This window comes from Pseudorca crassidens, chromosome 7 (genome assembly GCF_039906515.1).
Source record: "Pseudorca crassidens isolate mPseCra1 chromosome 7, mPseCra1.hap1, whole genome shotgun sequence".
NCBI lineage: Eukaryota > Metazoa > Chordata > Mammalia > Artiodactyla > Delphinidae > Pseudorca > Pseudorca crassidens.
Window position 1 is genome coordinate 19,209,825 of NC_090302.1, and position 27,130 is coordinate 19,236,954.

The following is a 27,130-nucleotide window of genomic DNA, read 5'->3' on the forward strand; positions in this document are numbered from 1 at the left end:
ATTGCACGGGCTGCTGAATGATATTCTCTCTCCTCCTTCCACCATTTTCTCCCCCTCTAGAAGCCGAGCCAGAAGTTGACAACCTTCTGGTTTCAGATGCCACCCCAGACGGTTTCCGTCTGTCCTGGACAGCAGATGAAGGGGTCTTCGACAGCTTTGTTCTCAAAATCAGAGATACCAAAAAGCAGTCTGAACCACTGGAAATAACCCTACTTGCCCCCGAACGTACCAGGGACATAACAGGTCTCAGAGAGGCCACTGAATACGAAATTGAACTCTATGGAATAAGCAGTGGAAGGCGATCCCAGCCAGTCAGTGCTATAGCAACAACAGGTACCGTATATAAATGGGAAAGAATAGAGAAAAGTTCTCTGTTCCTCTTCTCACAGGGCTGGGAAATTATAAGAGCTTCGGATGCAGACAAGCTTGTGTTTGAATCCTGACTCCTGAGTATAGACTAGGTGACCGTGGCTAAGTCTTTACGCAAAAAGTACGATGCCACTTACTTAATAGTGTTGTGAGGATTAAATGAGATAATTCATGGAAAGCCCATACAGAGGCCCTGGCACGCAGCAAGGGCTGAGCAAATGAGAGCTATTAACATTTTTATTATTGTCATTAAGATAGTCATTGCTTTTTTCTTTTTTTTAATTCCAAAGGCCCTTCCTTCTACCTATTATCATGTTTTATCCAGAGGTATACTTCCTTGTTCTTTGGTCAAATGTTCAAACTATGCAGGGAATAATGAAGAAGTGGTACCTCCACCTATAAAGATTAATACTTATAAAATGCTATGTGTGAAATGGTCAGTACCCTGATCAAGAAGGAAAAAAGAGGAGGCTGGCACGGTCGGCAGGCTGCTCCTCACGAGGCTCCGTCATTTTATCTGATACTCATGGCAGCTCTAAATGGCACTGGAGGGAGAAATGAAAATCCTTTTCAATATGAGTTGTTTCAAGGAGAACGAAAAAAGATGGTTATAACAGGACTGTTTATAATGATAATACTAAGACTAATATGACTCTTTAAAGAGAAAAGGAATGACCTTCCACAGGTAGGGTGAATTCCTTCAGGAAACTGAGGCAGGTACAGAAACGGAGCATTTGCTAGAGACCACTGCTTCAGAGGAACCAGGGGGAAGAATCACAGAACCACAGGCAGAGGTAGAAGGGACCTGAGAAATGATGTAGCCCAGACTCTTCTGTTTGTGCATGAAGAATCTGTGGCCCAAAAAGGTGAAGTGACTTGCCTAAGGTCACACAGCCAGATTTGCGGTAGAACCCAAATGCCAAGTTATTTTAATATTATTAAATATAAGTGGGCTAGGTGACAGATAACCAACGAATAGACACACTTGCCATCTCTGACAGGCAAAGAGCATAACACTAGCCAAAACCTTCCCTTTGTCCAGAGATGAGTATTTTTTGATGCCAAATTTCAGGACCTAATGAGCTCCGAGAAGCCACCTGTAGAAATCATACTCCGTATTTGTAGACATGCGGCAATTCAGCCAGAAGAAATACCCTGTTTCTTATTAACACAGACCCTATCCCAGGGACGTGGGTCCTTGTGTCCTCTTCCCTGTGGCTCCCCGTAAAACAACTTCAGATCAGAGGCAGAGGCTGATTCTGCCCTTGGTTTATAAACACTGCTTTTCAAAGTTTACTTCTGATCACTGGTTTTGTTTTGCTGATCTTTTTTTTCTAGAGGCTCCGCAGTTCTAATGCAAAAATGAAAACGAATAATCATGAGGTTTTTTTTTTTTTTCCTAAGAACAAGAGAAAAGAAAAGGCCCTCTAGGAGTGCCCTTTCTTTGATTTTTTTTCTCTGGGGCCTTGTGTCTCACAGCCGAAGAGAAGTGTGTGCGTTGGTGTATGCGTGTACACACGTGTGCTCCGGTACCTGGCGAGGACGGGAGAGGTGACTCTTGATCACAGCAGACGTGCAATTTACCTCATCAGCTTCGTAAAGTTTCCCTTTTGTGTTTTCATTCTTTCTCCTTGTAAACCCTTCTCTCTGTTCCTCTTTTTCCCTGTAAAAGCTGCCGCAGGTTCTCCTCTCACTCCCTGAACATGAGCTGGCAGCCCTGAGTGCCCCAGCGCCAGGGAGCGTGGGTAGAAGCAGTGTAGCTGAAAGGTTAAGCCTGCAGCCTCTGGGCAGATCCCCTGGAGTCGGATCCCTGCTCTACCTCTTCCCACAGCTATGTGAGCGTGAGCAAGTCTCCTTCCCCTCCCAGCCTCAGTCCCCTCATCTGGCCAATAGAATTTAACTCCAAGGTCAGCCATGAAGTTCATGTCACATCATAAATGTCAAGTATTTAGTTTCCTTGTCCACTGTAACAATATTAGCTAATATTATGTTTGGGTGATTTAACATACATTTTATTTTATTTTTTTATTTTTTATTTTTATTTTTTTGCTGTATGCGGGCCTCTCACTGCTGTGGCCTCTCCCGTTGTGGAGCACAGGCTCTGGACGCGCAGGCTTAGCGGCCATGGCCCACGTGCCCAGCTGCTCCGCGGCATGTGGGATCTTCCCGGACCGGGGCATGAACCCATGTCCCCTGCATCGGCAGGCGGACTCTCAACCACTGCGCCACCAGGGAAGCCCATACATTTTATTTTTTAATGGCCCAGTTGGTTCAAAATTCAAAAGTTAAAAAAAAGGATATATAGTGAGGTCTCTATTCTACTGTGTCCCTGACACCAGTTGTTCTATCTAGAAGCAGTTGTTCTATCTAGAAGCAGTCAGTATTACCACCTTCTTCTGAATCACTGCAGAAATATGCTATACAAACAGATAAGATTAGACATAAGTCTACGTTCCCTTTTTTTTTTCACCTTTTTCTTTTGGTGTGGCGGTTAACATACCCACTCTTCCACACATTGGGGGGGTGTGTGTGTATGAGTGTGTGTGTGGGTGTGTGTTCCTTGCTTATTAATAGATCTCAGAGATAATCCCATATGCCTTATTTATTTAACCATCCCCCTACTTACAGACCCTTAGATTATGGGTTGTTTCTTTCCTCTGTCAATCTCTGCATTTGCAGTGGCTCCTCTTCCCCTCCGTGGTTTGAGCCACTTCTTCACAGTAGCCTGGGCTCCGCTTTGGGAAGCCCAGAGTTGCCAGGAGCTTCTTTTGCCTCTGGGGAGTTAAATGCCAACATGCCTCTGTATACCATCGGGACGGTCCCCAGAATAGACAGAAAGTGGTTCAAAATCCAAAACCAGAGTAAGATGGCTCACCTCGGGGGTAGTGAGGACCCTGAAACGCTTCTTTAACCTGCACCATCACCACCCCCAAACACCCCCAAAGCCAAGGGGGCAGCCCCTCTCCCAACTCCCAGAATGTGCCCCCTCCCACTCTACCTCACTTCTCCCAGCCAGGCAGCCTCCCAGCTCCCCCGCTCAGTTGCAGTTCAGATGGACTTAAAACCACACACCACACAGCTGCAATGGCATCGTGTCTGGGGACCTGGGTCGGCGGGTCTGCAGAGACACGTGCTCAGAAATCCTCCCTCCTAAGTGAAACAGGCTCCTTATGCCTAGTGCCTTTGCCTCTGACTCTCATAAAGTGTAAACTATCGATTACAGAGCATGCACTTCATGCCACACACAGCAGGGCAACTGGCGCACTTTACCTCACTGACTCACGTGACACAGTCTACGCGTCACATTCAGCCCCATTTCACAGAGGCCTAAGGGGCTAAAGTGTTTTTAGCTAGGAAAGCCAGAATGGAATTCAAACGCAGGCCAGTGTAACTCCAGAATCCTTGCTCTTAAATCACACTGGCTGCAATAATCGTCCCCTGAGCTTATCACGATTCACATATTAAGTATTGAATAAAAATATGTCGAAGGGAGAATTTTTTAAATGATTATGAATGGTCACATTATTAAAGACATTTGCTCCAGATTTGGGGAGGCAACATTTTAGGCAGATAACAGACAGAAGTACTCTTCATCCTCCTTGAGAATTTCTAGCAATTCCAAATGTTTTCCTAATGGAATTTTTATTGAAAACCAAGAGTCTTCTTGGAAAGAGAGACAGAGGCATTGCCTTTCCTGGGTCTCCCTAACTTTTCAATAGATATGATTTAGTTGTTCTCTGAGGCTCAGCCTTCAGGTTCCTATTGACCATCTCTTCCGCTGTGGTGCTGGAGACCTGCAGGCCCTATTTATGGCAGAAGGACACACGCTAAAATAACAAATTGTCTTCCACACCTAGGAAGGTCTGTTGCCTAAAAATGCCATTGACCCTGGAATTCTACCACTACTGTGCCATTCTTCAGATGACACATGGCTATCTATCTTCTTACTGTCACTTTCATCAAGCACATCCCTCAGGAGTGCATGACAGATGAGGTTACTAATTCTTATGGTTTTTCAGCCAGGGCAGATAATATTGCCATTTTGCAGATGAGAAAATTGGGATCGAGAGAGGAGAGCTGTGGCCACAAGATACACTTTCTAAAATGTGCCAGGACCTGCCCCAGCGAGGTTCACAGTCGGACTGAAGGTCAGAGTGGACTAGCCTGGCAGAAGGAGAGCCCCAGTGCCGGAGTTTACACACCCCAAGGGGTTTTTTTTCTCATTCTGCCTCATCTAGATCTTTCCTGGGGGCTACCGCAAAACTCAGGTGGCCCCTGGAAAAAAGAATCGCGTGGGAAAGAAAGAAAAAAGAGAGGGCCAGCATGTTTACTGAACCCTTACTGCGTGCCAGATTCTGTGCTCGGGTTTCACATCCATTATCTCTGCTAGGTCCTCAAAACATTCCTGAAGGTGGGCACCACTTTTCCCACTGGAAAGATGGAGACGGAGCAACTGAGGCTCTCGGAAGGGAAGGGGACTGCCGCGGGTTGCCCAGCCTCTCCGTGGTATTTGGACAATCAAGATCTTCCAGGCTCCAGAGCCCCTGTGGCTTCCAAAGCTTTCTAAGGAGAGGGCAAAACCCCAGGCAGCCACAGAATCTGAGGGTGGCTAGCAGGTCACAGGAGAACGCCGTAGGAGGAGAGAAAAAGACAGAAATAGAGAGAAAAAAAGCTCCCCAAAGTGGGCTGTGGGTTTCAGAACTGAACGATCAATGTGGGATGCAGAGGGGAAAAGATGAGGAAATGAGTTCCCTGGAGACCTGAAAATTGTTTCCTGAATTCTATGGTTAAGCGTGGTCAGCTGAAGAGGGCAAAACGCTAAGCCAAAAACTACACAGGGAAGAACCAAAGGAAACTGGGTTTGCAGGGGAGGCATTTACGTAGCAGGAACCGTCCCTCAGGCATGGCTTTCCCCCAGGTAGACCCAATATCCAAGGGGTGTTTGCTTTGGTGAAAGGTCTGAGGTCGCTCCTCTGGCTCTGGACCTCCATCCAGTTCTGGGAATGGGTGTGTCGAGGTCAGTTTCCATGTGAACAGTATTTCCAAGATCCCAGGGCTGTGCTCAGCTCTGCTCCTGGGACTTAGAAAGGTCATATCACAAGAATGTTCATTGGAGAACTTAGCCTCAGTTTAGTCCTCTGTAAAATGGCTACAACCACACCTCAGTGGTTTCTAAATGAGGGTTAATCCTTATAAATTGCAAAGAACTGTACAATTGTCAAGTCTTGGTATCATTTAATAAAAGGAACTACAAAGCAAAGATATGAAAAATTGCTAAACATCAAAACTTAAAGGAGGGTGTATTCCAAGCTGTGAAACCACCCTCACTTCCTTAGACGTCAGCTATGGTGCTAACTAACGTTCTTGAATGAAACCAAATGGCAGCTCTACAGCTCTGGGCCCTGTACCTGAATGAAAGAACAATTGTTTCCATCAAGTCGTAACCTAATCACAGATCACCACATTCTCCATCCTAAAGGCTTGGCTGGGACATAAACTAGGGACTGAGTTTTCATGGATGAGGAATTGGGGAAGGATCGCTGATGAGCAAGATACTTAACCGTTTCTGGGTTTCTCCTGTGCTCTTTCCTCAACAGCCATGGGCTCCCCGAAGGAAATCGTTTTCTCAGACATCACTGAAAACTCAGCCACTGTCAGCTGGAAGGCACCCACTACCCAGGTGGAGAGCTTCCGGGTTACCTCTGTACCCACTGCAGGAGGTAGGGCACTTGGGGAGGGGAGAGGGAGGACGATCTGGAGGGTTTGGGTGGAACAGTGAAGAGACCCTGATAATCCCATCCTCCCAAACATCATGGCCAAAGAAAACTGCTTCTTTATAGTTGAGATCATCTGGATAGACTTCATTTGTAGAGTCCTATGAGACCCTTGGAAGAAACTATTTTGTGAAGGGTCATGTTATGAAGATCGTTGCCAGGCTCATAGTCTTAAAGTTCTATGAGCTGTAGATCCCCAATAATGTTTTCACACAATGACAGAAGACTCTAAATCCATTGGCCTTTTTCTCTTTGAACGCACTCATCTGCAAAGCTGGTCTTAACCTGGATATAGGTGAGGTGTTACCTCTTGGTCCCAAAATCTGTCTGTCTCAGCGTAGGATGGGAAGCTGTGACTTAGCAGAGTTGGGAGTTCTAGTTCAGAGCACACCGGCTATAAAAGAGACCAAGGGGGTGGGGGGAGCATAGTCAAATATGTCTAAAGACATTCTGGGAGGTAGTGAGCTCCCTGTTAGTGGAAGTGTATACAAAGATGATAGTTGATAACCTCTTCAGAGAAATGCGGTAGCATCTCTGTGGGCAGTTTGGCCAGCTGATATACACGCTCCTCACCAGCCCCCAAGTTCTAAGAAATATAAACTTTGGACTTTTTCATAAATGTAAGAGTACAAGCTTGACCATGACCATTTTCTTCAATAATAGAATCTCTGCTAGTAAGGGATGAGTCTATATATTCTTTAGCTAATACAATGGATTAAATATATCAGATATACATTACATAGCAAGCTTCCCATATTCTTTGTGGGAAAAATAGGTAAATAAAATTTGTGCAACATGGCCAGCTCTCTACTGAATGGAAACTTGCCATTTTTAGCACATTGTGACCTCATGGTTTTTCCTCCCCTGGCTCAGTTTTTGGCATCTTCATGGATGGAAAAAACATTATACAAAAAGTAAAAACCTCTTCTCTTATGCCAGAGGGTAGGAGCAACTGAGAAGTCAAGAAAAGTGTGTTGGATAAAGATATAGTTTCACTGCCAAATCGGATACACCCATTCTTGAAACAACCGTGAATAAGTTTCAGCGAGGTTCACCTTTCCCCGTCTTGCTTTTACTGTGTTCCAGGTACACCCTCAGTGGTAACTGTGGCTGGGACCAAGACTCAGATCAGGCTGCTGAGACTCTTACCTGGAGTGGAGTACCTCGTCAGCGTCACCGCCCTGAAGGGCTTTGAAGAAAGCACGCCTGTCTCAGGGATGCTCACCACAGGTATTTTTCTCACCTTCAGCATTATTTCTCATGATTCAGAAGCTAGAAAAAAAGTGTTTTTTTTAGGAAATTCTCGGGGAAAGTGGGCTGGATTTGGCGCACCAGCGGTCTCATTTCTGGTCCGTCTGTAGCCTCTTCTGAGCTGCATCCTCAACCTCCCTGGGCCACCGTTTCCCAGGGTATTGTGGGGAAAAATAGCACAAGCTGGGGAGTCATGCTGACCTGGTGGAAATCCCACGTCCTGCCGCTTCTAGATACATGAGCTGTCAGTTAATTTCTCGAGGGTCTAGTTCCCTACTCTGTAAAATGGGTGCAGTTCTGCTTCCTTTGCAGGAAGCTGTAAGAATCACGCAGAACTGTATATGTAAAGCGTCTGCAAATATAAAACATGACTGTCCACATTAATCCACTTCCTTCCCTTCCCCGATAGTGCCAGGACCAGTGTGAGGAACCCTCCAAGCAGGTGCTTCACGCAGACACTCTAAAGTAACTACTCTGGATCCGGCAGCTACTGTATTTCAGGCCCTGTTACTAAACCCTTCACGTGTCAACCCTATAGCTATTACCCTTCCCATTTTACAGACGAAACAACTGAGACCTGGGGAAATTCAATGCCTTGGGCAAGTCCATATAACTAGTAAATGCTGAAAGCAAATTTGAACTTAGGTCAGTCTGACTACAAACTCTGTATTCTTCTAAAATAAAGGATGATTTTCCCGTTATAACCTGATTTGTACAACACACTGTAAGGAGGCAAAAATAATGAATGGCATTGAAGGAGAATGAAGTGGAAAATTTCTCTTCAGGCAGCCATGTTCCTAAACAATTTATCCTTTGATACATGAGCAATTATCCAGCCTAATCCGTTAAAGGATCTAAAGAATGGGCCTCACAGGAAAGTTTAAAAATATCCTAATAGTCTTAAAAGGGTTGCTAATATGCAATTAAAACCTCCTGTCTGAACCCAGAGTTCTGCACACTCTGCCACACAGACCCTCGTTTCCCCCCTAGAAATCTGTCATTCACGGGTTCTCCATGGCAACTGGTTGCAAAGTTTGGATCTGTTTCCTCCGGAGGCCACGTTGTCCTCATCCGTTAAAGGAGATTCTCTATGTGAAAGATGAGACAGGAAGGACCTCAGAGTGGACGGGGAGGGTCCCAAATCACTCTACCACCTCCTGACTCTCAGGCCAGTCACTTCATCTCTTGGGGCCCAGACACCTCATCTGTAAAATGAGCTGATGATGGCTGCCGCACCCCCCACCCTCCCAGGGCTGTCGTCCTGGAGAACTGAGTCATAAATGTGAACAAAAGCGGGAACTAGTCATATTTAGGTTGGTTTCTAAGAAAGGGGATGTTGGGTTGTAGCAGTGGTGAATTAAAAGGGCCAAGGCTCTGGGACTATCCATCTTTCCTCAGTACAAGTCATTTGGAAATCATATTGAAAACTCCAAATAGCTTTAATAGTCATGTTAATAACAACTGCAATTATTGAGTGCTGCCCCTAACACAGTTCACACACATCCTCTAGTTCAGCGGTCCCCAACCTTTTGGGCACCAGGGACGGGTTTCGTGGAAGACAGTTTTTCCATGGATGGCGGTGGGAATGGTTCAGGCGGTGATGCGAGCGATGGGGAGTGATGGGCAGCGGCAGATGAAGCTTCGCTCGCTCGCCCACCACTCGCCTCCTGCTGGGCAGCTCGGGTCCTAACAGGCCGCGGACCCGTACTGGAGTCCAGGGGCAGTGTAGACAGCAGAGCAGCTGTGGTCTGATGTCCTACCCCATGACTGCCCATCCCTTCAACACATCACCATCTTTCCTTGCAGCTCTGGATGGACCATCTGGCCTGGTGACAGCCAACATCACCGACTCAGAAGCCTTGGCCACGTGGCAGCCGGCCATCGCCCCTGTGGACAATTATGTCATCTCCTACACAGGGGAGAGAGGTAAGGTCGTGTCCAAGACCCTCCCCACCCTGAGGAGTGTCTGTCCTGCTGTAAACTCTTCCCGTTCTCCCTTCCTTGTGCCACACTTGGTGCATGGTAGCAAAAATGCATGGGTAGACTGGAGAGTCCAGCAACGTCCCTGTGGCTCTCGACTTGCCCCCTCAGAACAGACTCATGGGCTGGGACTGGGGCTGGGTGGGTGGCTGTGGAGGCACCGGTTCAGGCGGTGGCAAGAGAGGTCCTACCCATATCCCCTGCTTGTTGTCAAGTGAACGAGCATCAGAACCATGGTTGTATCACGGGAGGCCAGCCGGCCATTTAAGGAAAAGCAGAGGGTGCGTCTCCAGCCTCTTTGTCCTCTCCTGCTAGTTTCTCTGCCGTCAGAGTGAGTCACCCTCTCCAGGCAGTAGCTCTCACCTCTTACAAAGAAGGAGTCCAGAATCTGAAATCTTAAACAGACTATTTCAGGTAGCTCTGGGGAGCCCAGGCTTCTTGGATGCCACAGACAAGGCCCATTAGAGCAGACCTGATTGAGAAATCAGAAATTGTTTTTCCTTGTCTTTGCAACCATCTGTGCTAATTTACTCAGTTGGGGATTAAACACTTGTTTGGGGCACCAGCAAATCAAGGCTACCAGAAGGTAAAATTAAATACAAATAAGAGAGAAGGAAAGATTCCTTTTCAATGAACAAATCCATACTTTTGTCATGAGCTAGACTAGAAAAAATATGTTGTTATTTTAATCTCAAAGTATATGTGAGTTTCATATTTTATGGTTCAGTATTGTTCTACTTTCAGTAACAATACGAGAGGGCACCATAAGCTGTGCTGGGGCCTCTGAAAATCTTAACTCAGCCCGGGTAACCACTTACGAGAGCTCCTTGTGAGGACAGAGCAAAGATGGGGCGGGGCCAGAGGGATGCTTGGGTTTATTCTTTCTACTTCTCTATTTTTACATATTCCCTGTGAGCAAACTCTTCCAAGTCAGGGGAGATGATGTTGTCTCACCTAAAATAAATCAGAGTATAGTTCGTGGGAATCATGGAAATTGTGGATGCAAGTGTAGAAATTCCCTAGAGTCCAGACGTGTGTGTGAGGCTGGGGGTGTGGGCTCATGACTGATGAACAGAGTGACCAGCTCATTCCACTCTGCCCTGGACCTTCCCAGTTTTAGCCTTAAAAGTCCCATGCCCTGGGAAACTTCTTAGTCCTTGGCCAGTCAGGATAGCTGGTCACCTGTGATTAAGAAGTAAGCACATATACCCTGGGCACCATGGTTTGGGGTCCACTGTTGGTCCTGACCCAGTGGGACTGAGAGCCAGTAATCAGGCTCTGGTGTGTCTACGCCACCTGATTTTTGTGATGCCCCAGCCTAATGATTTGACATTTGGCAAATAAAAGGACATGAGAGTAAGTGGAAAAAAAAGGGGAGGGCAAGCAATGGGACAAATTAAATTTGAGTAGCCCAAGTCTTAGAGATGTTACCTGCAGCTCTCCTGTAACTGGGTCCTGTGCCTCAGCTGCAACACTGTCCCAGTGGCACCATGTGCAAAAGTCTCCTGACCCCCAGGGCCCCTTCCTTCTGACTTGGTGCCTGGAAAACTCCAGTACCGTACGATAAATCCTTTGTATATGAAGTGATCGCTCAAGAGAGAGAGACAGGAGTGTGAGTCATCTCAGAAAACAAACCTGCTTTTCTGTAGGGTCACTGAAAGTTTCTATGTTAGAAGGTGTGTGTGCTCTTGGCCAAGTCCGCTGATGGCCCAGACAGCTGACTGGTAACTGCCACTGTGTGTATATTTCCTGTTTAGAGCCAGAAATTACCCGCAAAGTGTCCGGGAACACGGTGGAGTATGCGCTGACCAACCTCGAGCCTGCCACGGAATACACGCTGAGGATCTTTGCAGAGAAGGGGCCCCAAAAGAGCTCAACTATCACCACCAAGTTCATGACAGGTACAAAGACATCGAGAGCTGGACAATGCCCACCCACAGCCTCTATCTTTAACAGTATCCCTCTCCAACTCTTATTTCCCCAGTCAGCTCCCTGTAATGTGATGACGTCAGCATCGGCTAAAGTCACCGGTGCCACTCTGTCAAGACCTTAAGAAACACACCATTTCCTTTTGCACTGAAATGACCTTGCTCTCCCCATGGACTAGGAAATGATTTTCAGAGGAGGGCTTTAGAAGTGGAAAACCAGTCCCCGCTGACCCTAAACCCAGTATTTAATGATCCATGGTCTAGGCAGGGAAATATTTTGAAGAGAAAGATTTTAAAGGCAAGTTTTCCTAGATGTCCACTGGGCTTTTATACACTGAGATCTTTTTACAAACTGCAGCAAACAGAGAAACAGAGGCCACGTCCTCTGAGTAGGGGCAAGCACCACTACCAGCATTCAGCTGTCCTCTTCTTCAGAAACAAGGGGGCTTCTGATTATGTTCATGGCTGCGTCTTTCTTCCCGAATCCAACTAAAGCCAGTCAATATCCCGTTGGGCTCAGGAAAACGTGGCCCTTGGGATGAGATGAACCACAGAGAATGGACGCCTTTGGAGGTCACCTGGCTCAACCTCTTCATTTACAGATGGGGAAGGTTTTGCCCAAGGTCATATAAGTCAATGGTAGGCAAAGGACTTGAACCCAGGCCTCCTGATACCCAGCTGGGGACTTTGTCCTACACCTGCTGACTTATCTAATATTAAATTCTTATCTTCTCCAGACCTCGATTCTCCAAGAGACTTCACTGCTACTGAGGTTCAGTCGGAAACTGCCGTTCTCACCTGGAGACCTCCCCGGGCATCTGTCACTGGTTATCTGTTGGTGTATGAATCTGTGGACGGTACAACCAAGGTATCTTGAAGTATATAAAAAACTCCCCACTGCTGGTCGAAACATTTACGGGATCCTCAAAGGAGGGAAGAATTATCTGCACGCTGTTTCTCCTCTCCCAGTGCAACTGGGGAGCTGGAAAAAAATTAGTAGGAACTGGACACCATGCCAGACCTTCTGAATCATAAGCTGCAGCCTCCCTGTCTCATTTTAACCAGACTCCAGTTTTGACAGCCAGCCAGGGTCAAGAACCACTGCTCACAAGACCTGAGGACGTTTTAGGAGCTGGACTCTTTGTCCTTAAATGTTTTATTGAGCAAAGGCCAAAAGCTTCTTCTGCATCTTTGCCATTTATCTCACAGACGGCATCATTCCATTATATAATGAAATATATATCACCATGGTCTTATGACATCAACTGTTTACAGCAATTTTTATTTATATTCCCTACCCATGATTTTTTTTCTTCTACTTTTTAATTTGAAATAACTTTAGGCCATCACACAAGCGAAAGAAATTTTCTAACCTTTACCTTCTAAAGTTGTTTTTGACTTTTTAATTTTGGCCACCATCCTGTACACTTCCAAAATCTTTTACTTCTTTTCTGCACATTGATCTTTTGCTAGCATATCGTTTGCATTTCCTGTTATCTTCTTCTCTTTATCTCTAAGAATATATGTTCTTGGCATTTTTCTTCCACAGCCTACATAGTGTTTCCTCCAAGGTCTCTTTTCTGGTTTGCTGCCATTTGGTTTGGTTTGGGTCTCCATCTTTCATGTTGGAGACTTCCACCTAATGCCTGTTGGTCTTTTTGTACTGGAGCCAAGAATGAAATAGCCGATTGGGAGGTCTAATTGCACAGACAGGTCTTGCCAACTATGGGGCTCGCTGTAGAGTGATTGGGCAAATACCCAGCAGTTTTCTTGGGGGACTCCCAAGCATCAGGACTGTAAACTATTTCTCTCGAGCTCATCAGTCTCCTTGGAGGATCCTCTACCTCCTTCGAAGCAGGCTGCCAGGAGCCTTGCTGGAGAAGGAGCCTGGGCTCCCACTGTGTACACACCTTCACCTTCACTTCTCCTGTTTCCAGCGCAGCACCCGAGCCTCCCTTGCAGCTGGGCCTGATGGATTTGAATCCAGAGTCTCCCCTCTGGCTCAGCCTCTCCAGGGAGGAAACCTCAGCCTTTCATCTGGGCTGGGAAGGACAGTCACCCAGACTGTTGGGGGATGGAGAGAGCTGGGGATCTGTTTATTATACAAAGTTTTAAACAAACCTTTGTTCAGCCATGCCCCACACTGGCCTTCAAAGCATCTCTGCTTTCGCATACATTTCATTCCTGAACTTGCCGGGCTCTGCAGCATTGTGGCTGCACCCACTAGTTAGTTAGCTCCTGGCTTTCTCCATTCTGTCACTTCAGCTGTCACTCCACCACTCCACACTTTCCACTGATCAAGATTCTGGTGACATCAAGTACCTGTCTCCTCTGCCATTTCCCTCATCCTTGTGAATTTATACTTTATATCTCCTTTACTTTCATTTTAGTGGGTATCAGAAGCAAGTAGAGATAAACTGTCTTGTTCAATATGCCACGTTTAACCAGGAGTGGACACACATCTCTAGTTACCATTACGGTCCTTCTTGGAGTCGCTGTAACAATGAACTAACTCACTGTGTGAACAGAGGCAAGTCCCTCGCCTTCTCTGGGTGTCAGTGTTCACATCTGTAAAATGAGTGCACTGAACTCCCCAGTCTCTAAGGGCCCTTCCTGGTCAGCCATCCTAGGATCCACTGTTTACCTGAAGTCATGAGTCTCATTTCGATCTACCCTGATTGCCTAGAAAATAACTTTGAACAGCAGCTTAGAAAGCTGATAGGTAATTTTATCCCCAAGTAATTCAAGGAACCCAGCTTTGTACCTGATTCTTCCCCAAGGACTAGACCTGGGGGCCACACAAAGGTCACTGGGTCACTGGTATCAAATAGGCACTCACCCGGGTTTACTTCCCTGCATGACCAGTCCCCAGCTTAATCTGTTTCACTCAAGAAAGTCAACCTGGTAGAGGAGGCAAGAGTCCTGGACAGCATGTTAGGAGACAGGATACAAGACCATCCTCTGCCACCAACAAAGTATGGAGTGAGTGCAAGTCTTTTCGCTTCTTTGAAACTACTCACACCTCCAACACCCACCCCCCAAACCCTGCCGCACTGGAAAAAACAGGATAACTTCACTTTCCCGGTTGTGAGGATGCCGATCAACCTTCCAGGGGCCTCCACACTGATCCGTTACTGCCTAAACCCAGTGGGCTGTGTTTGCTTTACTAGGACTGCAGGTTGCATTCCCATCCCTGACACCAAGGTCATCTGCTAAAAAGGTGACTTTACAGGCACTGGAAGGTAAAAAGAGGATTTGAAAAGCAAGAGGATCTCCTGCAGAACTGAAACCGATCCCCCTCGTCCGGACAGCAGCACAGTGACCAGTCACAAACAGCAGGTGTAGTTAGCGTAGGTCTACAGCAGCTGTACACACCTGCCTGTCCTGGACATCTCTGTTCTAGAAAAGAGACATGCTGGGTCAGCTTGCGCTGTCATCATGCCGTGCCTCCTGAGCAGCTGTAATCATCTCCTGACTCAAGAGACCCCCTGAGTGACTATGCGTCAGAATCATCCAGGGAGCTTCTTAAATATGCACCTGGTCAGGCTCCACTTCTGGCTCTTATGATGCAGTCGTTCTAGGATGAAGCCCAGGCACTGTTTTATTTTAAAGCTCCCCAGAGATCTATGAAAAAGAGCCATATTAGGGACCACTGACTTAACTGGTCTCAAAGTCTAAACCTTTGCCCTTTGTGTGATTCATCTTCCTACCAGATGAAGCTGAGATCATGGCATTCCCTTTTTCAAAAACCTTTCAGGAACCTCCATTCCTTATCATGATAAACTTCAAATTCCATAGCTTGGCACTTAAGGCCCTTTGTAATCTGGTCTTCGCCCACCTCTTCCACGGCTTCCCTAACTGAAGTGTGGCTGAGGTAGGTCGCTGCCTCCTCATATTACTTGAATTTGCTCTGCCCCTTCTGGCCCCAGGAGCTTTGCTCATGCTGCACTCTCCCCATGTCTGAAGCCCTGAAGTGAGCATGGAGCCTGGCACAGAGTGGGACTCAGCGGATTCTTGCTGAATGAAGAAATTAACGGATGGGTGAATAAGTGAATGCATCATCTGTACTCTGAGGATTTATGTGGCCAAAAGCTATTATATTTTTCTTCTGCCCTTAGGAGGTTGTTGTGGATCCAGACACCACCTCTTATAGCCTGGCAGAGCTGAGCCCATCCACCCACTACATGGCCAAGATCCAGGCACTGAATGGGCCCCTGAGAAGCAAGATCATCAAGACCACCTTCACCACAAGTAAGGGGCTCCGGAGGAGACTGAAACAACCCTCCACTTCTCCTCTAACTGCTACTTTAAATGTTTCCATCAAATTTCTGAAAAGAATCAATTCCCCGCTATTACCGGAAAAGCTAGAGCAATGTGGATGCAGGAGGTTACAGGCCTCGTGGTGAAAGGGAAGGAGGGCCAGCAGTGAGAACAGCTGGATTCATTCCCCATCTCCACCATTTGCTCTGCGTGACTGAGGAAAGTTACTGCCATTCTACGAGCCTCAGTTTCTTCATCTGTATAATGGGGTTAATAACTATCCCTTCTTCATAAGGACCGTGTGAGAATCTCTGTATTGTATTTGAACTCCCAGCCCAGTGGGTAGCCATTGTCAAGGCTCATTATAAGCTCAGTGTTCTCCTTCAGGCATTTACAAAGCCTGTTCATATTCAGAATCACCAACAGTCCTCCCACGAAGCTGGTACGTTGGGCCAGGATAATCATGCCCAGTTTTCTGGTGGGAAAACAGAGGCTCCCAGAGACTAAATGACCTGCTCAGGGTTACACCATGAGTTGGAGTCAGATCTGGGTTCAGGTGTCCCAGGACCAGGGAACCACCTCCACACCCGGCCACTAGGTCTCCTCTGCAGGTGGCAAATGGGCAAGCGCTCCATTGGTGAAGAGGAAGCATGCTTCTCTGAGGAAGGGAGGAGGGGGTCTTTGCAGAGCCCTGAACCTGGGTAAATGGAGTGTATCCCGGCGCTGTCTCCCGCCCTTCGCACTTCACTCTAGTCACTCTACACACACCTGCTGAGGGAGGGGAAGGGGCAAAAGCACCTCTTTGCCAGATCTCACGGCACGTGTTAGGAGCACAAAAAATACGAGCGTGCCCTAAAGATGCTCCCAGACTAGGGCTGTGAAACAGACAAGAAAACTGCTAACGAAACAACCTCAGGTGAAGGTAAAGTACAGTGAGGAGGTCGGACCAGAACAAAGAGCTGCTACTGCCATCAGTTCTCAAGCCCACCTGCTAAGCACAGCCCCAAGATCACTCACTGCTATCGAGTTTTTTATTTTTGCACCACATTATACACGTGGAAGTTCCCCAGGCATGCTTGTGTTAGCCCGCTCAGGTCCCCGGGCTCAGAAGGCAAGGCAGGGGCAAGTTCAGGGCTTAGAACCCTTGTCTTTGGCTTCAGGATCCTCTGAAGAGCCTGAGATGCATCCATCCTGGCAGAGGGTCCTCACCCACAGTGAGCCACCAGCCGGGTGCTAGAGACCCAGCCATCCTGGCCAGCACCTGGGTGTTCATTGGGTGCTACCTGACACATGGCCCTCACAGCGGTTCAGCTCTCCTCCCACTGATATCACTGGTGGCTTCCATCAGTATAAGAGACTGAACTGGGTCCCTTTTATCCGTAACCTCTAAGCCTCACCGCACCCCCCGCAAAATAGCTTTAATCCCCATCTTGCGCGTGAGAGAATAGAGCCTCAGAGAGGTGGGGCTGCTTGCCCAGAGGCGTCTAGTCAGTGAGCACTCGAGCTGCGACCTGAAAGCCCCTGCCCCAGTCCCGCTCTGAGAGAGCCACTCTTTCTTCTCATCCCGCAGCTGGAGTCCTGTACCCATTCCCCAGGGACTGCTCCCAAGCCATGCTGAATGGAGACACGACCTCTGGCGTCTACACCGTTTATCTGAACAACGACAAGACCCAAAAGCAGGAAGTCTTCTGTGACATGACCTCTGACGGGGGTGGATGGATCGTGAGTATCATGGAGACAGACTCCAGAGCTCTCCGGCAGGGGGATGGGGGCAGAGGAGAGGCCGCGGTCCTCCCCGTGCCCTCCGACGCTAATGTGCAGGAGCTCTCCAAGACAGCGCCTGTCACATGGAGACACTCAGGGATTCTCTCTCAAAGTAATGGGAAAGCAGCTGAGCCTAAAAACCAGCTCCCCTGTTTCCCCGTCATTTATCTCATTTGATCCTCAAAAAACTCTGTGATCTATAAATGGCAGTGGTCATCGAGCCCCTTACGTTTATGACTTAACGTTGGCCATCTACCAGGCACTGTGCGAAGGGTTTTACATGAATTATTTCCATCCCGTTGCCATATGAGCTGGGTAGTATTCTTTTTAATTATTAAACTTTCTTTCTTAGAGCAGTTTTAGATGGGCAGCAAAGTGGAGCAGAAGGTTCGCTGAGGTCCCGTGTGCCTCCTGCCCCCACAGGCACGGCCTCCTCCACTGTCAGCAGCCCACACCAGAGGGGTTCGTGTGTTACACGTGACGAACCTACACTGGCACATCACAGTCACCCAAAGCTGGGTGGTGGTCTTACTAATCTGTATGTTTCGGGTGAGAACACTGAGACTCAGAGAGGGGAGGCGACGTGCACTGAGTCACGTGGCGAACTAGTGAGGACAGAGGTGGGGGCGGGTGCTTTTCCTACAGTGGATGTTTCTTCCTCTCAGAAAGAGGTCTTCTCTTTCCTTCCATAGCTTAAGCGCACCCAGATTCATTGGTTATGTTTATAGGTGTTCCTGAGACGCAAAAATGGACGTGAAGATTTCTATCGAAACTGGAAGGCCTACACTGCTGGATTTGGGGACCTAAAAGAAGAATTCTGGCTTGGTAATACAGCCTGCGTGTTTGTGTCCCAAATGTCCATTTCTGTCCTCCTCGTCATCTGTCCTAACCCACAGCGAACTGTGGGAGAGGAAATAGGTTACGAGGAAACAATAGCTCTGGTGGGCGACACAGGGTGTCAAATTCTCTATGGAAAGACTTTAAATTCTCTGGGTCATTAAAAATAAAAATCCAGCCAAAGGAGAGCCACTAGCCAGGCCTAGCCTAGCCTCAAGTCAATCACTGGGCCATTTAGAGAATTATCCTCACTGATGTCCTTCACTGCTTCCATCCTATGCTAAGTCCCTCAGGGCCACAACCTCTAAGTCTCATAGCACCCCACAAGGTACAAAATTCCTATCTTGCACGCACCTGGGAAAACAGAGCCTCAGAGAGGTTACGCTGCTGGCCATATCTAGCCAATCAAGAGCTGAGCTGCAGTGTGAACTCTCCCAAGCCAACACGACAATGCCATCACCCATCCATCCATCCACGCAGCCCACACTGCCACAAGCGACCGGCACAGGGCGCCGTCCTACGTTCCAGCACCCAGGCCAGGGAATGTCCGTCCCTGTCCTCCATCGCCTTTCACTTGTAAGGAGCTGTAGAGTTTAAAAGGTGCGCGCTCCACCTTATCTCCTTTATCTTCATAATACGTTAGGCGGTTGGCAGGGCAAAGATGTCAACACAATTTTAGCTGAGGCCCAGAAACCGTATATATCTCACCTGGTGTTGCAGCAGCAAAGAGCAAACCAAGCTGCAAGCCCAGGCGCCCACGCAAACCTCCTTCGAGCACACGCGGCCGCTGCTCTTACGGGGTGCGTAGGAATGAGGGCCTCGGTCACTGCGCTTCTTAGGCAACCCCTTGCCTGTCGTCCACAGGGCTGGACACCCTGAACAAAATCACAGCCCAAGGGCAGTACGAGCTCCGGGTGGACCTGCGGGACCACGGGCAGTCAGCCTACGCCGTCTACGACAAGTTCAGCGTGGGAGACGCCCGGACTCGCTACCGGCTGAAGGTGGAGGGGTACAGCGGGACAGCAGGTATGGACAGACATCCTCAGAGCCCAGGGAACCGCAAAAGCTTCTCGGGTTTTCAGCCAGCTCCTCCACTCCTCATTCCTTCCTTCATGGGTCCATCTGTTTATCGACAAATAATTGAATCCCTACTAGGTGCCAACCAGCAGAACTACAGTTGAACAAGGTTGGGTAGATATTCTGGTCACCAAAACATAGAGTAGGTTGGGAATTAGGACAATCAGGACGGACTTGTAGCTATTGTCACTCAAAATATGTCTTTTTCTTAGCCATGTTTAGAGATCTGTTTTAGACTGAGAAAAAAGCAGTCTCTTGGGAGCCTTAATACTCATCTACTGCTGTGCTTCTCAATTTGTGACACACATATGACCCACTGGGGGAGCCTGTTAGTGTGCTGACACAGTATGTCCAGGGTGAAATCAAGATGCTGCATTTCTGCTGAGTTCCCACATGATGCCACTGTTGGTGGCTTTGCTGGTCTGTGGCCTGTACTTTGAGTAGCAGACAGTCCACTCCATCACCCAGCTGGAGGAATCTCTTCTAAGACATTCCTGCCACGTGGCCATCCAGCCTCGGCCTGCACACCCCCATGACCAGGAGCTCACCACCTCTCCAGCAGTCCTTCACTCCTTGACTGGCACATAACCTGGTTTGGGTTTTGAAGGTTTCTTTGCCTTGAAATGGCCTTTGTGTGGTTTTCTGACACCACATCATAGGAGAAACAAATAAGGAAACGATATGCATTCAGGCCCACCAGGTAGCAGCTTCTTTTGCAGATACTTCATATCATTACCCTCTTTTAGGTCTCACCAAAAAAAAAAAAAATTATATATATATATATCTCCAGGTGATATTGCTATTATACAGATGAGGAAACTGAGGCTCAGAGAACAGCTGTAAGAGCCTGTGGACGGTGGGCCCACGGTACAAGCCTGGCTGCTGACGAGTATTCTTGGTAACAAGGGGGATCAGGTGTAAGACTGTGACCACGCCATGTCACCCCTTGCCCACTTTGGGGTGGTTTTCAGTTACGTTTATTGAAACAGAAGAGACAGATGCTGTAGCACATTCCCAACCTCTCAGCCCTGAAAGAATGCATCCATAATGGGAAAAGCCTCCACGCAAGATTTGCCAAAAGCCAGGCTCAACCTAATGAAAGACAGAGCTCTTTAGAGATCAGTCTGGTGGAAATGAAGACAGAGACGCAGGGGTGAAAATTGTTTTCATTCTTGCATCCCTCAAAGAATTCTGACATTTTATTACCTGGCAATAAATACGTCTTTTGTTGAGATGGCTTCAGGCAAGGAGGATACTGTTACAGGGCAAGCACAGGCACCGAGGGGCGGGGAGGTGGCCTCCACCCACCTCTTTCTGTATTTCCAACAGAAAATGAGCCATGTTTTGCCCCTGCACTGAGCTAACCCTTGGGGCTACATCCTCCTGTGCGTATCGATGGCAAGCAGCCCCTCCACAGGAAAGCATCTTGTTTCATCAATATCTAGCTGCCATCCTCATGCTCTTGATAGCTTCATCAGTTACCAAGGCACCCGAGTCCCTCTGACAACTTGCTCCAAAATATCAGGATAGAATGCCTTGATGTCTTGAAATCTTTCTGCACTGCATTGACCAGGGCTGGGAGTGAGGGGACACAGAAAGAAATGGCACTTAAATGCTCCTAAAATTCAATATATTCAATTGCAAACTAGATTCCCATATAGCACTATATATACATGGACTTTTTGTCTAAGAATCAGGGAAAACTGGTCCCATAAACACTTTGAAAAATAACTGTACGATATACAAGCTATTCGGTGACATCTAAAACCCGAAAGGCTTGATTATAAGTATGGCTCTGTAGGCTGAGACTCAAGATAGACTGTCTCAGGATAGCTCTGGAAAACCAGCATGGCAGAGTGGAAAACTAAACTCATACTAGAACTTGATAAATATTAGATGGGTGAGTGAATAAGTGAGTGAATGTGAATTAATGAATAAATAGACAATAAATAAATAAATGCACGAAAAGAATTGTTTTAAAGTATGGCTCTGAATACTTGCATTTGAGGGGAAAGCACACCATTACTGAATACAAATTTCCCACCTTACTCTCTGAGTTCCTTTACGTACAGTGAATGCAAACACAATCATAAAAATAGCAACAATCGGGCTTCCCTGGTGGCGCAGTGGTTGAGAGTCCTCCTGCTGATGCAGGGGACACGGGTTCGTGCCCCGGTCCGGGAAGATCCCACATGCCGCAGAGCGGCTGGGCCCGTGAGCCATGGCCGCTGAGCCTGCACGTCCGGAGCCTGTGCTCCGCAACAGGAGAGGCCACAACTGTGAGAGGCCCGCGTACCGCAAAAAAAAAAAAAATATAGCGACAATCATGACCGTTTGCACACCACACTACCTGTTTAGTGTACACCTTCGTATCCATTGCTCCAACAGCCCTCTGAGGTGGATCAAATCAATGTGCTAGTTCCATTCTACAGATAGGAAAACTGAGGTTCAGCAAGAGGCTTGACCTGTGCAGGGTCACAGCTAAGAGTGAAAGAGATGGGATTGGAGCTAGATCCTCCAAAGCCACCTGTACCTTCTACCTTCTACCACTTTATGCTGCTTCTATCAGAAACGAGGCTCGGGGATGACACTCATGTCCTATCCAGGCCCACGCTGGATCCTAATTCGGGGTCCAGTGTTTGAGGCCGGCCCACCCCAGGGCCCTTCAGTCGTCACCCTGGCGCTGCCCTTCACAGCCCACAGGGAGCTCCAGCTGGGCTCTCAGTCTGTGCTTTCTCTCTCCCAGGTGACTCCATGGCCTACCACAACGGCAGATCCTTCTCCACCTTTGACAAGGACACAGACTCGGCCATCACCAACTGTGCCCTGTCCTACAAGGGGGCTTTCTGGTACAAGAACTGCCACCGCGTCAACCTGATGGGGAGATACGGGGACAATAACCACAGTCAGGTGAGCAGACAGCGAGGCCCTGGGCAGGGCTGAGGCCAGCAGGCCAGGAGGGAGAGATCCCCATGAGACCGCAGGCCAGGAGAGATCACAGAGATAGCATGTCTTAACCCACGAAGATCCCAAGGAGAACCACTGGTCAGGGAGACACCAAGCGTAGCCAGCTTTCCTCAAATTAAGTCTTCGTCTGAACCCCAGAAGGAAACAGATGAAAGTAGAGGCCATCTAGGTGAACCAGGGGTGATGCAGGCCCAGGGCGCTGCTTCCCCACCCTGGCGTAGAGGCACCTCCAGCACCCCAAGAACATCTCAGAGCAAAGACCACAGATTTTAAGTCCCTTCCTTTTCTGATTCCTAAGATCGAGGCCCAGAAAAAGGTGACTTCCCTGAGGTCACAGAGCAAAGCTGGAGGCAGAGTCAAACCTTCCAGCTCTCCAAATTTCCCTGCACCACACAGGATGCTGTGACACAATTTCTGCAATCCTAGAAACGGATGTTTTAGATTCCCTGTGGAGATAAGTGAGCAAAACCAAATTCAACCACCATCTCACACTGAGTCCTGCCTGCACGAGTAGGTGCCTGAAAAGTGGGCAGAGTCTAGTGGGCCCAGCTGCTTAACCACGATGGTCCTTCTCAGCGGCCATCCCTGCTCCAGGGAGGAAGGACGGGTATTCACCCAGACTGATCACCCTGGGCTGGGCCTCAGCAAGTCTTACCCAGTCTGCAACCTGGGATCCCTTTGTAAAAAGGCAAAGGTACAAATAACACCAAACAGCCCCAGGAGTTCTGATGGGTGGTCCCGGGCGGGAAGCAGCATCTCGTCATCTTGCTTACTTACACTTCTGTTGTTGGGTTTTTTTTTTGCTTTTGTTTTTACCTGCTGCTCTCTGCTATTAATGCTTTTGATACATGTGTTTATGTTGACTTGACTACCAGCAAATGCTTGTCGTGACCTTAAGTGCAGACCTTACCTTGACATAATTTCTGACACTTTTCAAAGCATTCTCGCCTTGTCTCCCATGTGCATCACTTTTACTCTGTAAGGGGACCAGGACATGGCTTTTCATGCCTATTTGACAGAGGAGGGAAGACTTGAAGGACACCTCTGGACGCCAGTCCTGTGTTTTCTCCATCTTATCATGTGGCCTCAATAACACGTCCACTCTGAGAGCTGCTGTATTGCCTTTATCTCCTGTCCCCTAACACCAGTGTAACACAAAGTCCTTTGGGAGGGGGAGAAAAAGCTACATGCCAAGAGGAAACTTCTTTTTCCATCCAATTTTGCAAGAAGGAGATGACGTTAAAGACCACAGAACAATTATGGGAGTTCAGTCCCAGCTCTGGCTCTGTGTGGCCTCTGTGAAGTCACTTTCCCCCTCTGCCTTCAGTCTCCACCATAGTACGAGGAGGGCTTGCTTCCAGCTCTGAACCTCTATCAGAGGGGAGAATGAGGGCAGAGGAAGGCAGCACAAGGACCAGGTTGAGTAATTACAGACACATTTGCCCATAAAATGAGTCAGCACTTCTCAAACCCCATCCCCCTGTCAGATATAGAGACTGTCCAATACCAGTCAATGCCAAAAAATTACAATCAAACAAAACATCGATATCTTCCCTCATTTCACCAGCCATCATCTCCTCTGTGGACATGTTCCCTCCCAGCCCTATGAAGCTTAAAGAGAAGAGGTGTCATTGCGCAGGGTGGAGGCCTTATAGGAGGACTCTCTGAAGCTGACCCCCACGCCCAGTAGGACAAGGGGTCTGTGGGATTCCATGGGCAGAGTCTACCATCTGTAGACTTTGCTAAAGAGTCAGACCTGGAACCAGGAGGCCCGGAAGCAAATATAGTCTTTCCTTGAGGAAAATCTTTGGCCAAAATTCCAAGAATATCTCTCCCTTCTTGAGATTGGGGAAGAGTATTTACGGAGCACCTATGATGTTTCCAGCACTGTGGCAGCTCCTGTACTGACCCATCTTCACAGCATCCTGCCAAGGTTAGCATTATTGGGCCTTAAGAAAAAAATAATGAAACTGAGGCCCAGAATGTTTTGATAACTTGTTCATTTATATCTCTCAAGTAAGAGCACTAAGGTTTAACCTTATATGTCAGGTTGCAAAACTTGTGTCCATGTATATGCTCTTTGTGCCGTTCCATAGGAACCCCTATTAAAACACTCCATAGGAATCCTGTGAAGTGTAGACACCCCTGCATATAGCTACTCAATTCTGTAAGCTCCAATCATGATCCGAATTCCTGCAGCACCCAGTCCTAATGACGGTAAGTTTCATCAGCCACCACTGTATTTCAAGATGGCAGATCAAAGCTCAATGCAAACTCAGGTGACTTCTGCCTCAAGTAAAAAAACTGAGTCTGAGTCAGCCAGCCCCTCTGAAAGTTTTCACTACACAGATCAACAAACGGATTGGCAAGAGACAGCTGGGAACCACCAAACGGTCTAGTTGAAACGGAACTCGTCTTGTTCCGTCAACGAGACAGCGATGGTTGGTGAACACCTTGCCTGGTGGAAACCAATCTGAAGGTCTTCTCTTTTTCACAGGGTGTTAACTGGTTCCACTGGAAGGGCCACGAGTATTCAATCCAGTTTGCTGAGATGAAGCTGAGACCCAGCAACTTCCGAAACCTCGAAGGCAGGCGCAAACGGGCATAAATTCTGGGGACAACTGGGGGAGAGAAGAGTAGGGCCCAGAGAACGAAAATAATGTTACCAAAGCACCGATGTGAGCAGTCTGACTATTAAGCCACACCTGGGCATTTGGCAGGAGCTAAAGTTGACCATGGATCACCCAGGCCGGCGGCGGCAGCGCTGGCCTCACCCACTCTGCGATGACTTCCCTTCACACCAAAGACCACAGTGTCCAACAGGTTTCCATTTTGTTGTTTGATTCAGCAAAAGTCTTCCAGTGACAGCATCACAATGATTTTCCTTCTCTTGGGTGGCTCCGGGAATGAGAGCGGGGTAGGCTGTACAGTGGTAGTTTGTTTTAGAACCAGCTGTATTTTACACAAAGCTGTATAATTAATTATCATTATTTTTGTTAGCAGTGATTCAATGTGTGTCTTGAAGCCGTCCCTTTTTTTACATTTCAGAAAAGCAATACTGTTTCGATTTTAAGGATATGATTAATGTTATTAATATAATAATGATGATGATGATATAAACTAAGGATTTTTAAACAGATCTTCCTTTCCAAAACACATCTGGACAGTACCTGATTGTATTATTTTTTTTGTTTAATAAAAGCACAAGTACTTTTAAATTTGGCCATTGGTTTTCCTTTCATTGTCGAGCCTGGATTCCACCAAAGCCACCAAATTCCACCAATATATTTGAGCAAAGGAGGGATGTTGGAAGGGAGAGGAAAGGAGGGATGATGGCCAAGCAGGAGGGGAAGAAGGAAAGGGAGACTACAGGCTGGGAGAGAGGAAAACGGTTTTGAACAAAGCTGTATAAGTTTGGGAAAAGCTTATAACTTAAGATACAGCTTCCTGCTCAACACTTCCAAGACTAACAGTTTATCGTTTCAAAAGGCACTTTTAGGGCTTCCCTGGTGGCGCAGTGGTTGAGAGTCCGCCTGCCGATGCAGGGGACGCGGGTTCGTGCCCCGGTCCGGGAGGATCCCACATGCCACGGAGCGGCTGGGCCCGTGAGCCATGGCCGCTGAGCCTGCGCGTCCGGAGCCTGTGCTCCGCAACGGGAGAGGCCACAACAGTGGGAGGCCCGCGTAGAGCAAAAAACAAAACAAAACCAAAAAGGCACTTTTATACCCATTTTCTAATGCAGTCTCCTAAAAGTTCTGACATAGATGAGGTGACAATTGTTATCGTGCAAGGGTTAAGGTCCCCAGAGGCAGACTGCCTGTGTTCAAACCTTGGCTCCACCATTCCTTAGCTCCCTAACCTTTCTGTGCCTCAGTTTTCCCGTCAGAAAAATGGGGATACACAGACTTCTTAATTTCAGAGCATTTCTGTGGAAAATAAATGATATCATCCCCATGAGGCCCTTCGCATGGTACGTGGCAGATATCAAGTGCTCATCAGCATGGGCTGTCGCTACTCTCACTTGATAGATAGTGGACTGGGGGGCGTCATAGGATGGAATGACTTGCCCGTGGCTATCTCCCCAGTTAATAACAGAACTAGGATTTAAACTCAGGCCTTCTGGCCCCAGGGTTCTTTCTCTCCCCCAAGCCTCTGGTGAAAATCTCTCCTTCCCTGAGCGTACGTGTGCCGCGGTGCAGAATGAGGAGTGTGGGAGGCTACCTGACTCCTTCATCAGGCTCCCACAACCGTGCAATCTTAGAGAGAAAGTCTGTTAGGAATGTCTCCTTGTCCCCTGCTCAGCGTCCCCCAAAAGGAAGAGAGGCTGTGTCGCCCAGTCTGGTCCGACTACATCTAGTGATGAAGCGAACTCACTGCCCGGAAAAGCAGACCTGTTTGTACTCAGAGAATGTGAGTGAGGACCGCACATTATACATTTGTCTTTTAAAACAAGGATGGTGGTGGGCGTTGCAATCCTCAGTTCACTCTCTTGGGGATTTTCAACAAATCGACTTATTTAATGAAAATGTTTGGGCTGATGACCTCACTCAGATGGAATGCGATGGCTCCGAAACAAGGATCAGAGGAATTCGTGGCTCCAGCCAGATCCTTTGCTGCTGAGCTCATCCTGCTTTAATAAATGCAGACGTGTTATATACACAATCCGCTGCTCCAGGTCATAAGACTCGTTGCCTACAATCCAGCCATAGCAACACTGGCCTTGCTGTGTAAACTCAAACAAACTGACTCCCTGCAACAACCAAGCCTTAAGTGAGGGGCTTAACCCCCTACTGGCTGCTGACGTGGGAGCCCCCGAGCCCCAACTTAACCGCTCCCGAGAGAGACAGATGTCACTAAGCGGGTAAGGTATTCCCCAGAAGCCACACAAGAATCGAAGTCTCTTGGTGAAGACGCTGCATCCAA

General features: G+C 47.9%; 1 protein-coding gene across 9 annotated transcripts in view; it reads left to right on the forward strand.

The window, feature by feature from the left end:
• Nucleotides 1–25,425, forward strand: part of TNC (tenascin C) — a 93,660-nt gene extending 68,235 nt beyond the window's left edge. For 8 of the 9 annotated variants that reach the window (XM_067743532.1, XM_067743531.1, XM_067743533.1 and 5 more), the window contains 12 exons: nt 61–333; nt 5,967–6,089; nt 7,230–7,373; nt 9,201–9,320; nt 11,132–11,275; nt 12,040–12,170; nt 15,421–15,553; nt 17,133–17,284; nt 18,055–18,151; nt 19,028–19,189; nt 21,987–22,150; nt 24,705–25,425. In XM_067743532.1, coding sequence (XP_067599633.1) covers nt 61–333; nt 5,967–6,089; nt 7,230–7,373; nt 9,201–9,320; nt 11,132–11,275; nt 12,040–12,170; nt 15,421–15,553; nt 17,133–17,284; nt 18,055–18,151; nt 19,028–19,189; nt 21,987–22,150; nt 24,705–24,815 — 1,754 coding nt within the window. In that variant the 3' untranslated portion in view covers nt 24,816–25,425. The remainder of the gene's footprint in view (nt 1–60; nt 334–5,966; nt 6,090–7,229; nt 7,374–9,200; nt 9,321–11,131; nt 11,276–12,039; nt 12,171–15,420; nt 15,554–17,132; nt 17,285–18,054; nt 18,152–19,027; nt 19,190–21,986; nt 22,151–24,704) is intronic. The other variant, XM_067743540.1, reaches the window with a different exon arrangement.
• The last annotated feature ends 1,705 nt before the right edge of the window (nt 25,426–27,130 follow it).